This window comes from Caloenas nicobarica, chromosome 28 (assembly GCF_036013445.1).
Source record: "Caloenas nicobarica isolate bCalNic1 chromosome 28, bCalNic1.hap1, whole genome shotgun sequence".
NCBI lineage: Eukaryota > Metazoa > Chordata > Aves > Columbiformes > Columbidae > Caloenas > Caloenas nicobarica.
The window spans coordinates 2,224,777-2,241,356 of NC_088272.1; the positions used below are offsets into that span (position 1 = coordinate 2,224,777).

General features: G+C 50.1%; 1 protein-coding gene across 1 annotated transcript; it reads right to left on the reverse strand.

Moving 5' to 3' along the window:
- Positions 1-2,793: 2,793 nt before the first annotated feature.
- LOC135999356 (olfactory receptor 14J1-like) lies at positions 2,794-5,590 on the reverse strand. The gene is made up of 2 exons (XM_065652913.1): positions 5,093-5,590; positions 2,794-2,907 (listed from the first exon to the last, which is right to left on the reverse strand). Exons 1-2 carry the CDS (start codon positions 5,588-5,590, stop codon positions 2,794-2,796), a joined length of 612 nt encoding a protein of 203 aa, XP_065508985.1.
- Between the last annotated feature and the right edge of the window lie 10,990 nt (positions 5,591-16,580).

Genomic DNA, 16,580 nt, shown 5'->3' on the forward strand with positions numbered 1-16,580 from the left:
CTGGTGCACGGTGGGGATGTGACAGACCCACTCACTGCCGTGCTCCTTGGGCCAGGAGTCTATGAGGATGTTCTGGAAAGGAGTCCCATTGTCTGGCTCAGTTCTGTCTGGGCTGCCATGTGTAGCAGATGCACTCAACTGCCCCCCAGCCAAACCCGCAGCAGTTTGGTCCAGGCTGCAGAGGAAGGAAGGGCCTGAGCCACAGCCAGGCAAGAACTCCTTCCAGGAGACCCACAGGGAAGCAGAACGGCAACTGAACGCCGGTGGCTTGTGGGCGCTGGGAGTCTCGTGCAGACTTTTCCTACTCTATGCAATTTGACTACGAGTCAACCACTTCATTCTAGAAATACGACAGCCTGGATGAGCCCACTTTGAGCTCTCCCTGCTAAATAAGTGAGCTGTGTGGCAGTGGTTTTACTACTCACGGGTCAGTGGATGAGCCCAATTTAAGTTTAATATTAATCATTTAGCTTAAGTAGATGCACACTAAACATAATGAATTATTTAGGGACATAAGGCTGCATGATTTTTAATATACTCTTTGCTTCATGTTACTTGGTAAGCTGGATTTGCTAAAATTTTAAGCTGTAAAGTTCTGCTCATATTTTCCAAAAGCAACTACAAACTACACTGAACGCTTAGAAGATGGGGCCTATTTTGCACTTTGCTGAGAAGAAAGGATTTATTCAGACAAAACAGTACCTGCAAGGTTATGGACGATATGGTACAGGGAATTAACTAACTAACACTTAAAGAACTAAGGAGCTACCACTTAGAGAGCTAACCCTTAACCCACATCACAATTGCCTAGCCTGGGTTAGCTTTCTGTAACTTCTTGTAAGAGAAACAAGAGTCCGCTGATGACTTCACAGGCCTTGCAAAGATAAAAAACTTTGGGTGCATCCTTGGTGCATCCTTGGGTGAACTAGATAATAGAAACTTGGGCACAGGACAGGAGATACACCAGTTCTAACCAACTCAGCAGTTTGAGTCCCAGCCAACTCAGCACACCAAGCCAAAGGTGAAGGTGTACGGAGAAGAAGCCGCTGGTTCACCATCACTGTGCAGGCACAACCAGGAGGGGCCGAAGGTGGAGACTATGGAAATGATTTCCCGGAACTCATTGTAATAAGTACTGCCTTCTCGGGGACAGGTTATGAATATGTATAGGGGTTCCTAGAACTTTCATGAATATGTAGCGCTTTACAGCATTTAACCAAGCTCACAGCTACTGGAAATTTGCACACGTTTTAGGTGGAATTAATCCCCCGTGTGTCCAGTGTTGTAAATACATACCTTCTTTACAATCTCAAAGGTTGTAAGGTCATTTCCGCACCTCAACTAAACATTGTCTACAGCTGAAAAAAACAAAGGCCCACGTGGAATCAGAGAAGAAGATCCAATGAGAAGCAAGAAGATCCAAATGTGAAACATTGCTATTGGACTGAATCATGGTATGAATGGTCTGTAGACATATAAAGGCCTATGGTTTCCTATGCTCGGGTGGGACCTCTGCACAGGTACCCAGCTTGAGCCAGCCCTCCTGCTGTTCTATTCCATTAACTTTTTTATTTTTTTGTAAGAATTTTGTCTCCTGGAAGTCTGCTCTGCATATGGTTATCAGCCCTCGCCTGAAAGTTTGCCACTGGAGCTTTAAACATGGACTCCAGAGTGAACGGTTATCAGGAAGGGAATGCCTGAAAGTTCGCTTTTGCAAATGGGTACAGGTCTCCCCTGAAAGTTTGCCTTCAGAGCTTGAAAATACAGACTCTGGAGCGAACAGTTATCAGGGAGAAAAGAATCCTGAGAGTTTGCACTGTGACGGATACAGGCCTCCCCTGAGAGTTTGTCTTCAGAGCTCCAGGACACAGACTCCAGAGTGAATGGTTATTGGGGAGGCAAGAATCCTGGAAGTTTGCTTCGTGAACGAGTACAGGCGCCTGGAGAGAAGGTCAGCAGCATTTGGCTTGGCGTATTTCCCCCATGCAAGTAAATAACAGAGTGAACCTGCCACCAAATTCTTGAAGTTGCACTTGTCTTTAAGAAATCTAAACGTTGCTCTGCAGTGAGCAGAACCCTAAATTACTCCCCGGCAATACCATGACGCCACAGAACTTGCTTGTCAAGGCCCAGGACAGTGTTGCAGGCACTGGCGTGGGGCACGGCAGATGTTTCCAGCCAGCCGGTGGTGGCTTCCACCATTGTAAGCACAGAGCTCTTGCCGTGGCAGATTTGGGGCAGTGTGATATAGTCAATTCGGCAGGACTCCTCATGTTTACACTTTAATCATCGCCCCCCATACCACACAGGCTTTGACCGCTTGGCTTGCTTGATGGTAGCGCACGTTTCACAATGACGAATAACCCGCGCAACAGCGTCCATGGTCGAGTCCATGCCTCGATCACGAGCCCATCCATATGTTGCATGCCTTCCTCAATGACCTTAGGCACCGTGGGCCCAATGGGCCATCAATAATTCACCTTCATCTTGCCAAAGCAAATCTACCTCAGACACTTTAATCTCAGCAGCTCGATCCCCTCACTGGTTGTTCGGATCGGGTTCTTCAGTGGACCGACTCTTGGGCACGTAAGCTTCTACGTGGCGCACTCTCAGGCATGTTCTCTAGCTGGGCAGCGATATCTCACCAGGATTCAGCAGCCCCGATGCGTTGGGCTCTGCGCTGCCAACGGCTCCACTGCCATTGCTGTAACCAGTGCCACGGGGCATTTCCCACCATCCATGAGGCAGAGCAGAGATGAAGCTTCTTAGAGGCTGGGGCCTCTTCAGCCCCTGTCAGGATGGCGGGTGCTGGGTCTGGTGGGGCCTCTGCCCCACGGTGGGGGCTGTGGCCCACGGTACAGCAGGGGCCACAATGGTCGGACACGGTCGGCGGTGGCAGCCCATGGACTGAGGGCAACTGTGTGTGTGTTACATCAACGGGTGGAAAGGAGAGCGGTGGTTGGTGAGGACGTATTGGATCGCGTGTTTGGGTACTGGAAGGTTTACAGACTGCCTCAGTTTACCTGTCTCAGTCATCTAGTTATAATAAACCCCTCCCCTTATTGATTTATTTAAAATAGGGATTCCTGGCTCTTATGTTACCCTTCCCCCTAGCTTAACTTTTTAAATACAGTAATCGATTTGCATTCCAGGGTTATTTCAAAGAGACTTTGTTTTACATTAAGGATTCACAGTCTGATGACTCTCAGCCCTCCCCCCGGCTGGGGTCAGGCGCCAGGTCCTTAGTTTTCTAAAAACAGATTTGGCAGATTGATTATATTACACTTCCACAAACTCGTCAAGGTAACGGTATGTACTTACAATGGTAGAAGCAACCACCGGATGGTTGGAAACATATGGGGTACCACATGCTACAGCCCGAAATACGATGTTGGGCCTTGAAAAGCAAGTCCTTTGGCGACATGATACACCAGAAAGAGTTGAATCCAACTATGGTACTCATTTCAAAAACAGTCTTGTAGACAACTGGGCCGAAGAACATGGTATTGAGTGGGTATATCACATTCCATATCATGCACCAGCTTCTGGGAAAATTGAAAGGTACAATGGTTTGTTAAAAACTACACTAAAGGCACTGGGTGGCGGAACCTTTAAAAACTGGGATTCGTATTTAGCAAAAGCCACTTGGTTGGTCAACACTAGAGGATCAACTAACCGAGCTGGGCCTGCACAATCAGAAATTCTCCGTACTGTAGAAGGAGATAAAGTCCCTGTAGTACACATGAAAAGTATGTTAGGGAAGGCAGTTTGGGTCACTCCTACCTCAGACAAAGGCAAGCCCATTCGTGGGATTTTTTTTGTCCAAGGTCCTGGTAGCACCTGGTGGGTGATGCTTGAAGATGGAGAAGTTCAATGTGTACCTCAAGGGGATTTGATTTTAGGTGAAAATAGTCAAGACTGAACTGCACAATGTTAATTTCCATACTAACAGTGTCTAATAAGTGTCTTTCAGAACAAGACAGTGTTGATGGAACCACAGCTAGTTTCTTCGAGTGGCGCATGGCAACTTCTTCAAAGTTGATGTCTTTAACCCACAAACAGTGGTCATGAGATGTACTGGATGTGTGATAAGTGAACTTAAACGAGCTTTTCCAAAGGATGGTCCATGGACTAAGAGAATGATGAGCTACACCTGCATATATATATGTATATAGTTGTTGTAACTAATTAGATCGTATTGATAAATTGTATTAATTAGATTGTATTGATGAGGTTTAAATATGCTGTGAATAGTATGTTATAAGGGGTGGAATGTCCTGGGTCATTGGGGGGAGCAATGAGAGGAGGTGGTCTGAGTCAGATGACCATGAATTGACCAACTGGAGTATTCCATCCCATTCACGACTTCCTGGGTATAAAAGGTGGACCAGAAGGACTCTCTGTCTCTTCTGCTGAGTCTCCTGCTGCTTTGCTTCGTCTCTGCTTCTTTCCTGCCTCGTGAGGAAGGAAGCTGAGGCCTCGTGCCACACTGAATCTAGTTCCAGTTGGCTGAAGGATCCTGCCGGACTCGCTGCTGGGAATTGCAAGACTGGTTCTATAATATTTGTTCTGCTTTACTGTTCTCTACATTTATTTAGTTAAGTTAGTAAAATGTTTTCCAATTTTCCAGCTCTCTTCTCTCCGTCCTTCTTTTCCTTTCCTCTCAAAATCTCATTTCCTTAGTGAAAAAGTGGGGGGTGGGGGGGTGGAAAAGGGGAGGGGCAAGAGGGTTAAGGAAAATATATCTGCCGTGGTTCTTGATTGTCTCCCCGCGATCAAACCACGACACTACAGGACCCTTTATTTTATTTACATACACACAGATCATGGCTCCTCATTTACATAGCCAGTGGTTATAAAAGAAAAGCAGTCAGTGAATAAGAAAGGGGATGACAACATTATCACAATTAAAAAAAATGCCAATAACAACATAAAATACAGTTGAGAGGCTGGTCCTGTAACTAGTTACATTAAAACTGCTATGTAGAGGCAGATAAACATTTTAGTGCTTCAGAAAACACTGAGACATGAGTTTCCACAGGGCATCCTTGAGCTCCTGGTTCCTCATGCTGTAGATGAGGGGGTTCACTGCTGGAGGCACCACCGAGTACAGAACAGACACCACCAGGTCCAGGGATGGGGAGGAGATGGAGGGGGGCTTCAGGTGGGCAAACATGGCAGTGCTGATGAACAGGGAGACCACGGCCAGGTGAGGGAGGCACGTGGAAAAGGCTTTGTGCCGTCCCTGCTCAGAGGGGATCCTCAGCACGGCCCTCAAGATCTGCACATAGGACACCACGATGAACACAAAACACCCAAATCCTAAACAGACACTAACCACAAGGAGCCCAAGTTCCCTGAGGTAGAAGTCTGAGCAGGAGAGCTTGAGGATCTGTGGGATTTCACAGAAGAACTGGTCCAGGGCATTGCCCTTGCACAGTGGCAGTGAAAATGTATTGGTCATGTGCAGCACAGCATAGAGAAAACCGGTGGCCCAGGCAGCTGCTGCCATGTGGACACAAGCTCTGCTGCCCAGGAGGGTCCCATAGTGCAGGGGTTTGCAGATGGCAATGTAGCGGTCGTAAGACATGACTGTGAGAAGAAAATACTCTATTGAAATGGAAAAGACAAACAAAAATAGCTGTGCAACACATCCTGTGTAGGAGATGGCCCTGATGTCCCAGAGGGAATTTGCCATGGACTTGGGGACAATGGTGGAGATGGAGCCCAGGTCGAGGAGGGCGAGGTTGAGCAGGAAGAAGTACATGGGGGTGTGGAGGTGCTGGTCACAGGCTATGGTGGTGATGATGAGGCCGTTGCCCAGGAGGGCAGCCAGGTAGATGCCCAGGAAGAGCCAGAAGTGCAAGAGCTGCAGCTCCCGTGTGTCTGTGAACGCCAGGAGGAGGAACTGAGTGATGGAGCTGCTGTTGGACATTTGCTGTCTCTGGGTACAGGGTGCTCTCATAGGAGAAAAAGTCAGTAACAATTTAGTGGAGACTTCTCTGACATAAACCAAAGACATGTCCCACACACCCTCCCATGTGACACACAGACACACTTTTCTTTTTCTACAAGACCTTCCTTCAGCACTGTGGCTGCAGCCCTGCTTGGTGCTGGCCGAGTGTGCAACCAAGACAAAAGGGTCTCTACCCATGGACTCTTAATAAGTCAGCCCAACTCTGCAGAATTTGGCTTGGGCAGGGGTCAGTCCTGAGGTTCAAATTTTTCAGATGAAATCACTGCTGATACAGTCTGTCCTGTCTGCACTCTCAGTGATAAAGAAAATGAATTGTAAAGGCATTTTAAAAGTCACAGGTTTTCTTACAGCTTCACCACCATCTCCCCTGGACAGTGTTCTCGGACATCAGAAATCCTCAGCATTTCTGCTGCACTCAGAGAGAACAGAGCGAGTCCCGCGAGACCAGAGGATGCCTGTGGGTCAGTGCAGAGTGAGGGCAGCTGCTCTGTCCCTCTGTCTTCCTCCAGCTGCCCTGGGCTGGCACCTTTCTGAGATGGAGGCTGATCACACTGCCATGTTACCCTGAAAAGCCACCAGGCACTGCTGAGAGCAGAGGGACCCACCTCAGACCATGACATGTCTCACCCTTTCCTCAGGTCTCAGCACCCCACTTCTATCCAGGACACACACGGCTCATTTCATAAACCAAACAGCATTTCCTCCATCATAACATCTCTGCACTTCTGCATGAGTAATTCAGATAATGCTAACATGCTATAGGACAGGTTTGCATCCTGGAGGGAAGCTCACAGCTTGGAAGAAAACCTCAAGGAGACAGCCAAGGCTCCTAATGATGCCATTTGATTCAGGGAGACTCAGCTCATTCCCCAGCCCCACACACTGCATTGCCCACAGCCCCACAGGGCAGAGCAAAGCTGGGACACGTGTTCCCATGGACACACTTGCAGGAAAGGACCCACAAGATCAGGCTGTGACTCTGCAGCTGAAACTCCCATCCCCAGAGAGCCTGACAGCAAGAACCAGATCACACCAACAGTGACCCAGAGCAGTGGAGCAAGAAGGAAACTGCGGTGAGGGTGGGTGTGAGAGAGGCCAGGGCAGAGGCAGCCAGGCACTCAGACAGCGTCACCCTTCCCCAGCTGTGCAGCCACCTCCCACACACCAGCATTGCCGGGCAGCTGCTCTCAGCCCCTGTGCTCTGCAGAGGGAACTGGAGCTCTGGCTGCACAGGAGCTGCTTCATGCCTTGGAGCCCCCGGCCCTGAGGGCAGAGGCTTTGCTGGGTGGGAGAGGAGGCGAGGGGGCTGCTCACAGGAGGGATCTGCACTGCGGGGATCATACGGAGTTTTCTGTGTTCTCCCTCCCATAACAATTCTGAGTTTAGTTACCTCTCATTTCTGCTCATTTCCCTATTGCCTGGAGATTCTCCTCCTGGGAGGTGTTTCCCTGTCCATGTCTTTTCCCTGTCAATGCTCACAGACCCCATCCCACCTTCTGTGCCCTCACCCTGGCCCTACAGATCCTGCCTGTTCACAGGGCACTTCCTGGGGGCATCTTCCTGTTTGCAGACTGGGGAAAAGGACAGGTCAGAGTAAGACTGACGAGTATAGCCAATGTGATGCTGGTGCTGTGCACAGGCAGAGCAGCAGCTGAAGGGATGTTATGAGGCTTCTGGCAGATGTACTGGTGACTCTGAGTTGCAGTTCAGGAGTCTCAGTGAGTTGTTTAAGCATGAGAGCTCATTTTCACTTTATCCTTTTCTGCACCCCCCAACCCTCGGGATAGAAAACTGAAAAGGCAGGCTCAGGAAAGCTCCCTATCTGTCTGGTAATCCTTGCTTTGATCTTCTCTTTGAGGCATCCACTTGGAAAAATCCTGGGGGTGATCTGGAGGTGTGAGCAGCCCTGACCCACACAGCATCCTCTCCACAGCAGAAGCACCTTTCCTGCCCTGATAGGGGTCGCTCCTTCCCCCGAGAGATTCTCCCCACAGCACCGTCGGGATCTCCCTGGGCAGGCTGAGCGCTGACCCTGGCAGGCGGCAGAGTCCCTGCCCCGGCACAGCCCTGGGGTGCAGAGACCCTGCTCTGCAGGACAGCCCTGGGCACCCCTGGGTGCTCACCCAGCTTCACAGCTGTCCAACATTGCCTGACAAGAGCTCCCTCCTTATTGATCCCACAAGCTGTGGCTGTGCTAAATTGAGGAGATGCCTCCAGGAGCTACAGCTGCATTGCCCTGCACCCAGAGACTTACCATGGCAAGGGCTGCAAAGATTTCTCCTCCAGTGAGCTCTCAGTCATCCTCCCCATCCTGACCACCTTTCATCATTCTCTGCCTTGCTCGTCTCCCTGAGATCCCCAGGCAGAGCCCTCAGCCCTGCTGCGCTTTGCAGAGGAGCTGCTCCTGGGCAGAGCTGTCTCTCTGCAGCGCTGCCGCTTGCCATGAGCTCCCTGTGTCCCAGGAGCCCAGCCCAGCTCAGCAGCACAGGGGCAGCCCAAGGTGCTTTAATGACCCCTCTGGTGGGTTTGGTGCTGAGGCCATGAACCTCAGACCCTGGAGGAAGTTGAATAAAACCTCTCAAGAAGTCCAAGTCAGATTCAAACTCGAAAGTTTCTTGTTATGTTAAAGGGTTCCACTGAGGAACACCACTGAGAAAATGACCCCAGGATCTGGTAAGAGAAGAAAACTGGAGGCAGAGATGACAGGTCAGGACAAGCAAGATGAAGGTCTCTCTGATGATCAGTACACCTGGATGTGTTTCATTAACCAAAGGGCCAAGCCCTGACCCCCAGCCCTGGGAAGGCAGATCCTGTCCCTCCCACGTTGCCCAGGGCCCTTCCTGGGACAGTGTGATGTGGGGCTGTGCAAGGCCAAGGGCAGGACTATGGTCCCACACCTCCCAGGTTCCTGGCTGGGGACAAGGAGGCCATGAGGCCCCTGTGCTGTAAGGACAAGGTGTCTCCTCACAGGCATCAGAGCTGGAGACAAGAGCCACAGCCAAGGGGAGAAGCAGCTCCAGCTGTTAGTGTTTACATGCAGACGGTTTATCCTGATGAGGGCGTCTATCCCAAGATAACATCATGAGGAGTTACAGGACACTACGAATATCACCTGCAGGAGAAACTTTGCGGTCTTGGGGGGCTAGTGCTCGTAATGCCAGAGGTCTGGACTTAGAGGGGAAGTTTCCCTTCATGTGGGAGAACATCAGGAATGCGTGGAGCTCTGCCTGGGGACAGAGAATATCAGCTGAAAGTTGAGGACTCAGCGTGAGAGGGCAGAACAACATGGGCAATGTTGTGGTGGGTGGACATCAGCTACTGACTCACTGATGAGGAAGAGGAATTAGATGAGGCCTCCTTCAGACAAAGGAAAGAAGCCTCATGTTTCCAGGGCTGTGTCCTCATGGCAGACCTAAGATATCCCAATATCTGCAAGGTACCAGCCATGCAGGAGGGTTTTGGAGCTCATGGACAACATCTTCCTGACACGGGTGGCTGAGGAGTCAGTGAGGTGAGGTGCCCTGTGGGACTTCACACTTACAAACCAGAAAGGGTTGGTCAGGGATGGAACAGTCAGGGCTGGGAAAGTGGAGTTGAGGCTCCTGGGAGATGCTAACAAGGCAAAGAGCAGGATTTCAGGAGAGCAGGCTTTGGCCTGCTGAGGGACCTGCTTGGGTCCCATGGGATATGACCTTGGTGTCTGCAGTGTTTTTTCTCTCACATTTCCTCCCTGCTCTCTCCCACCTGCTGTTGTGCAGCGTTTTTTACCCTTTCTCAAATACAATATCACAGAGGTGCTGCCAGCATCCCTGAGTGGCTCAGATTTGGCAAGGAGTGGGTCCATCTTGGAGCCAGCTCATATCGGCTCTGTCTGACATCAAACTCCTGTTGTCTTCTCAGAGAGGTGACAACTGTAGCACACCCACACTCACTCCAGTTCCAAGACTTTGCCATGTAAACCCAATACAGGGTGATAAAGTGTTGGATGTTACAAACTACTTGATCATGGGGAAGAAATGGAAAAGATCTTCTGTTAGTAACCTGAGGAAGTCTCCAGTCAATGAGCAGGTTCCTATGGGGAACTGTCATTGCCCTGACATTCACTGGCCAGGCAAAGCAGCAGGTGCCAACGGTCCAGAGGATCTTGGGCCAACTTCTTAACGTGGCTGCCTGCTGGGCCAACAAGGGTGATGCTCACCTGGATCTGGAACTGGGAGACAAAGAAGAGCTGGTGAGGGATGTGAACATCAGTGTCCACCTTGGCTGTGATGACCAGGCAACAGTGGGATTCCAGGCACCAGAGGGGAGGGAGGAAGGCCAGCAGCAGAGCACAGGCTGGTGGGCTCCAGAGGAGAAGACACGGACATACTGGGGGATGGCAGCCAATAAAGGTGGTGACATGGAAGTAGGTCTGAAGGGTGAAGGAGCTCAGGAAATCTGGGAAGCCTCACAGGACAGCCTGCTCCAAGCACAAGAATGATCTCTCCAAGTACCTATGAAAAGAAGAATTTATGTCATGAGGCTGTTTGTCTGAACTGACAGAGCTCCAGGGCAAAAAGGCAGCACATGGGAGGTGGAAGCAGGTCAAGCTGTAAAGGAGGAATTTAGAATCCTTGTCCATGGATGTGGGGATGATGCCAAAGCTGCCCTGGACTTGATACCTGCAGGGGAGGCTGAGGGCAGCAAGATGAGCTGATGTTGCTTCCTTACAGTAAAAGAATAGACAGGGCGAACGTGGGCCTGCTGCTGAACTTCGTAAGAGTAGAATCAGACAGGACCGATGTACTTCATGGCTTCTTTGCCTCCATCTTCACCAGCAAGGTCTCCTGGGACTTTGTTCCTGAAGGCAGGAGTCTGGAGAACAGCCAGGAGTGGATGGGGCTCAAGTCAGGAGTTACCTGAGCAAATTCAGGCACCATTAGAGAAAAGGAGATGGGTCACTTGACCGGCTCCCTGAACACAAGTATTGCTGTGCTGTGGCACCTGAGATTCCCAGGAACTCCCACCTCTTGGTCCAGAGTGGTGTGATTCCTCTTGGGGTGTCCTGTCCTGTCTCCTCGCTCAAGTGGTGCGTCAGGCACCCAACTTTCTGACACATTCAGTCTTTATCAGAAGATTCTCTAGATCAATATTTATTGGAAATTGTTGATACTAGCTGTTCTGGAAAAGAGGGCATTGGGAGGGGGACAGAAATAAAAGAAATTTGGCTTAATTAGTATTTGTTATGGAAATGCTCTCTGTTTGGCTACAGTTCTGAAATATCTCTAATCATCCACACCAGACTTGACGCCTTTAGGCAAGTGCTGCAGAGAGCCTTGGCTTATAAGCTCATTTTGGATGTTAACGAGCCCTCTGCTGCCATGGTCCTGAACTGCAGCTACTGAAAGAATGAACAAACCTCTGATGAAGTGAAAGGCAGAAACAAACCCCAAGTTTCTGAGGGTGTTTGGGACCCCACGAGGGGCCATCGCTGACACAAGCAGTCCCTGTCCCTGGAGGCTGCTGAAGGAAAAGCCTGGAGACAATGGTCAGAGGTGGTAAAGGCGATGTGGAGGTGGCTCTGGTGCCCTGTCAGCCCTTCATGGTTGTTTAGCATCAGAATGGCCAAGCCCTGACCCCCAGGGCCTGGCAAAGGAGACCCTTTCAGTCAAATGTTTCTCAAGGCTCTGCCTGTGGTCACTGGGAGGGTATTTGTGGTTTGGGTGTGGGTTTGGTGCAAGTGCTGTTACTTTTACCACAAGGCTCTGGTTTTCTGAGGGTTTGGCAATGCCTATGAGGCTCCCCAAGCCCATGCAACTTCTTTCATAGACCTGCAATGGTCACCAATCACCTGAGCTGTCCCGGTCCCAAACTTGCTTGAATCCGCTCTTTGGATCCATGCCCCAGCACTGAAAGCACACGTTCCTTCTTCTGCTGCCCGAAAATAAAAAAGAAAAATCAACCTATTCCACATTAGCACGATCAGCCAATGGTCTTTAGGTCTTCTTCTTTAACACATTTACTACTACACATAGACCCGTCTCTTCCTGCACTCCCATGTGTCTCACAAATCTTTCACTCTTGTCCTCCAGTAATGGGCCAACACTCCAGGAGGTTGGTGCTTCCTCCGGGCTCATGGATGATTCCTGAGGACCATCCAAGTGTGGGCAGTGCAAGAGAGGAGCAGAGGAAGGTCAGCTCATGGGCCATGCCTGAGCACAGCCCCCCCAGCAGCAGCCATTCCCCATCTCCCAGGCACAGCCATGCCCACAGCATGCAAATGTCACTGCCATATATGACTAGTCCAAGAGAAGCCTGCCTTCTTTCCAGGATCCCCCAAAGTCTTTCTCCTATTCCTCCTCCACCTGCAGACATCAACCACATCCCACTTGCAGGCTCAGACATGGTCGTAAGGATTTGCTGAAGTCATCAGCCATCACCCTTCTCTACCTCACATCCCCTGACCCTCCCACACCACACATGGCCGCTCACTGCTGCTCAGGGCTCTCACTCTTCAGAAGAGGCCTTGAGCTCCTTGGTTCTTCCTGGTGCTTGTTATAATCTTCCTCCCTCCCTCCAGAGCTCATGATGAGGTTTCTTGTCCATAACAGCACCTTTATGACCATGTTTTACTAAATGGGTGTCTTTTTGTGAGCATTTGTGCAGAAAGAGTAGTCTCAGGAAAAAAACAAATATATAAAAACTGATGCCAAGTGAAATGCCATGAAGACCTGAGGAGTTACTCCCATTGCTGTGTCTTTCCTGGAAGGAGTCTGTCCCAAGAAGGGCATCCAGCTTCTGCCACTCTCTGCAGAGGCACATGAGCAGTGTCCGTGCACCTGGGGAGGAACAGGGTGATTTTTGCCAGACCACCCTTCATCTGAACCACTTAGATATGTACTTATGGATGGGGTGTCGTGCCGTATACTGCAAATACCTATTGGATTGGCACTGCCAGTGGGGCTACCACAGATGCAGACTGCTGTGTTGCAGGTATTTATATGTAGGCAGATGAACCCTTTTCTATTTTTTTAATTATTATTATTTTTAATACTGACACTCTTAGAGAAATTACACAAAGATTTGAATGATTATTGATGCCTCTTAACATGATTATCCACAGAAGGCCCAGCAGCTTTGCATCTCAAGAAATGGGATGCCACAGGGCAAGGGCAGGATGGCTTGGGCTCTGTCCTGGCATCTGGAAACTGAAGTGTGCGCCCATCTCCCAACACCTGCCCTGCTCAGTGAAGGGTGTGAGAAACTCTGAAGTCACAGCCATGACAGGTATCTTATGTGTAACTGCAGACAGTGTTGTCCTGCCAGCTCAGGATTGGAGCTTCCATCCCTGAAGGTATTTAAAAGATGTGTAGACATGGTGCTTAGGGATATGGTGTAATGGGTGGGCTTGGCAGAGTCGTATTTACGATTGGACTTTATGACCTTAAGGGTCTTTTCCAACCTAAATTATAATTTGAGTCAAAACCATTTCAATTCCCATCACCTCCAGCTTCCCCCGCGGTCGGCTGCTGTGTGGCACCACTCACCTGGCTCTCCAGGCAGGTTGGGCACTGGTTTGGTGCCTGCATTGGGAGTTTTCCCCTTCCTGGGGTAAAAGATCTTCAATGAGAGACAGTTGTAGAGATTTGGGTTGCAGAGATTTCAAGCAGTCCTTTCAAAATCTGAGCAGGCTCAGTTTTGGAGCCAGCGAAAAATAGAGACAATCTCAAGGATGTTTTTGAAAAGTGGTACAATCACTAATAAGAATAACAGGGAGTTCCTTATTCCTGATGATGATGATGATGAACTAAAGTTTTTTAATTTCATTCCTATCAGTCATTCTTGCTTCTCAAAACAGCTGCTACATCTCAGTAGCTGACCTCTTGCATGGAGTTCTTTTTAAGAGCTTTTTCTCTCACTTCTACCAGATTTATAATTTAAAAAGTACTTCCTAGGACAGAATTGCTCTTAAATCACCCCTCTTCCATAATTTTTCCCCCTTTTTTCTGGTGTGAGGGGAGGTGACATAGGGCAGTTTTATTTCTTTTTTAGCCAAAGAAGGCCAAGGAACAGATCTCAGGTCAGTGCAAAGGCAGAAAGGAAGCCAGAATGTTTATGTGGTGTGCCCTGACACACACCGTCACCTGCATTTCCAGTCTCTGAAGTTCCAATGGTGCAGCAGAGACTGGAGTTCTGAGCTCCCTTCATCTGCCCTTGCTGACACCTGTTGAGCAACCTGCTCTGAAAGGATCAACAAGGTGGGCATGAGGACAGCAAAAAAGAAGAACTTGGATGGGGGCAAAGGAAAAGGGATGCACAAGATGTGGTCAGGGCTGTTTGGGGGCACTTGTAAAGCAGCCCTGCACCTCATGTGAATTATTCCTGTGGTCAGAGAGAACCTGAGAGCTGTCCCTAAATTGAAAACATGAAGGGGATGAAAGGACAGCATCATTCAGGCTGGATGGAACCTTGGGAGGTGTCTTGACCAACCTCCCATTCAAAGCACAGTCAGATCAGATAACTCAGGGCTTTATCCAAACACATCTTGGTCACTTTCTGGGACAGAGTGGATGCGCACCTCTGGGAAACAGCTTCCAGTGCTTGACTGTCCTCAGGATTGGAAAGTTTCTCCCTTTCTATAGCAGCTTTCCAAGCCTGACCATCCAGATTATTTTTTACCCATCTACTTACACACTGACACAAACCATAATATCCTACCTTGGACACAAGAATATTGTGGGGGATGATGCTGAATGCCTTGCTGACTTCCAGGTAACAGACCACCACTGCTCTCCCCACGTCCAGCAACCCTGTCCTTTCCTCACAGAAAGCAAAGAGGATGGACAGGCACAACCTGCCCTGGGTAAACCCTGTCACCTTCAGACACCCAGAATTGGGGTCCCAGTGGACATGTTCTGGGGCACAGCCCTTAGTTCCCCTGCTCACCCATTGGCCATTTTTGAGAAGTGCACACACTGTGTGAGAGCTGCCAGTGGTCAGGGAGTCCCCCCAGTCTCCATGAGCTTTCCAAGAAGGTGGAGAGTGGCCTCACTGTGACATGGTCCTGCTGTCTCAGCTCCTGGGATGCTGCCCCTCCTGTCCCATAGACTGGAAAGGATTGTGTTAGTTCCAGGGACCCCTGACTTGATCCCCATCCACTGCTGGTTGTTCTGCCTTCAGTCACAGAGGCCTGGGAGACCTTGCTGGTGAAAATGGAGGACCAGAGACACCGAGAATATAACTTCTTTCCATTATTAAATCAATGAGTGGCCACAAGGTGTCTTTGTTTCTCCTTTAACTGTTCCTGCAGTAGTAACAACTCATTAGGGTGCCCTTGAATTGCCTTACAGGTCTAGACTGAGTTTTGCTCTGGCCTGTTGCTGTGCTTGGAGGCTGCTGTCCTTGCAGACCAGATGAACTAACTTCTGCCACCCTGCCTTGGCAGTTTATTCCATCCGTGTCACAGCTCTGTCTGCAACACTGACAGCTCCAGCTCAGCCAGTCAGGTCCCTGGCTGAGGACATTGCCTCACATCTGGGCTGAACCACCCCAGCTGTGGCACCAGGAAACCACTGACCTGCCCCATGGAAACCTGGTACCAAGTGTCCAAGAGCCCATGGGTGCAAAGGCTTTGCTTCAGAGCACAGACATGACATGGTCAAAAGATTGATGAACGTCTCTCTAGACCTGAGTGTATAAAAGCAGAATATAATGCCTAAATTCATTCAGATGAAGAGATTCCTCCCCTAGCTTGGAGAATTTAGATCCTTTGCTGTAATATTCCTGGTGTCCTGTCTAATGATGGGACAAGAAAAGATGATTCTCATACCAATTTATTTTCTAATAGAAAGAATACAATGCTGGTAAGAAGTGTCTGTGCAGAGGAGAGAGAATCAACATCACTGATTACTTCAGGTTGTTTCAAAGGATGTGCCCCTGGAGCCCCAGGGACAGAGGGAGGGAGACCAGAGGGGACAGAGGAAGGGACATCATGGGCTGCTCCTGTGCTGCTGAGCTGGGCTGGACTCCTGGGACAGACGGAGCTCATGGCAAGCGGCAGCGCTGCAGAGAGACAGCTCTGCCCAGGAGCAGCTCCTCTGCAAAGCGCAGCAGGGCTGAGGGCTCTGCCTGGGGATCTCAGGGAGACGAGCAAGGCAGAGAGAGATGAAAGGTGGTCAGGATGGGGAGGATGACTGAGAGCTCACTGGAGGAGAAATCTTTGCAGCCCTTGCCATGGTAAGTCTCTGGGTGCAGGGCAATGCAGCTGTAGCTCCTGGAGGCATCTCCTCAAGTTAGCACAGGCACAGCTTGAGGGATGTGTGAGGAGGAGGCTCTTGGCAGGCAATGTTGAACAGCTGTGAAGGTGGGTGAGCACCCAGGGGTGCCCAGGGCTGTCCTGCAGAGCAGGGTCCCTGCACCCCAGGGCTGTACTGGGACAGGGACTCTGCCGCCTGCCAGGGTCAGCGCTCAGCCTGCCCGGGGAGATGCCCACGGTGCTGTGGGGAGAAGCTGTGCGGGGAAGGAGGGACCCCTATCAGGGCAGGAAAGGTGCTTGTGCTGTGGAGAGGCTGCTGTGTGGGTCAGGGCTGCTCACAGCTACAGATCACCCCCAGGATTTTTTGCA

What these genes read in the sequence shown, in the direction of transcription:
- LOC135999356 (XM_065652913.1), bottom strand. Translation starts at nt 5,590, where the DNA reads ATGTCTTACGACCGCTACATTGCCATCTGCAAACCCCTGCACTATGGG. An exon ending in TGTACTCGGTGGTGCCTCCA is followed by an intron (nt 2,908 to 5,092) that starts GCAGTGAACCCC and finishes AGTTGCCCTCAG; the next exon opens with TCCATGGGCTGCCACCGCCG.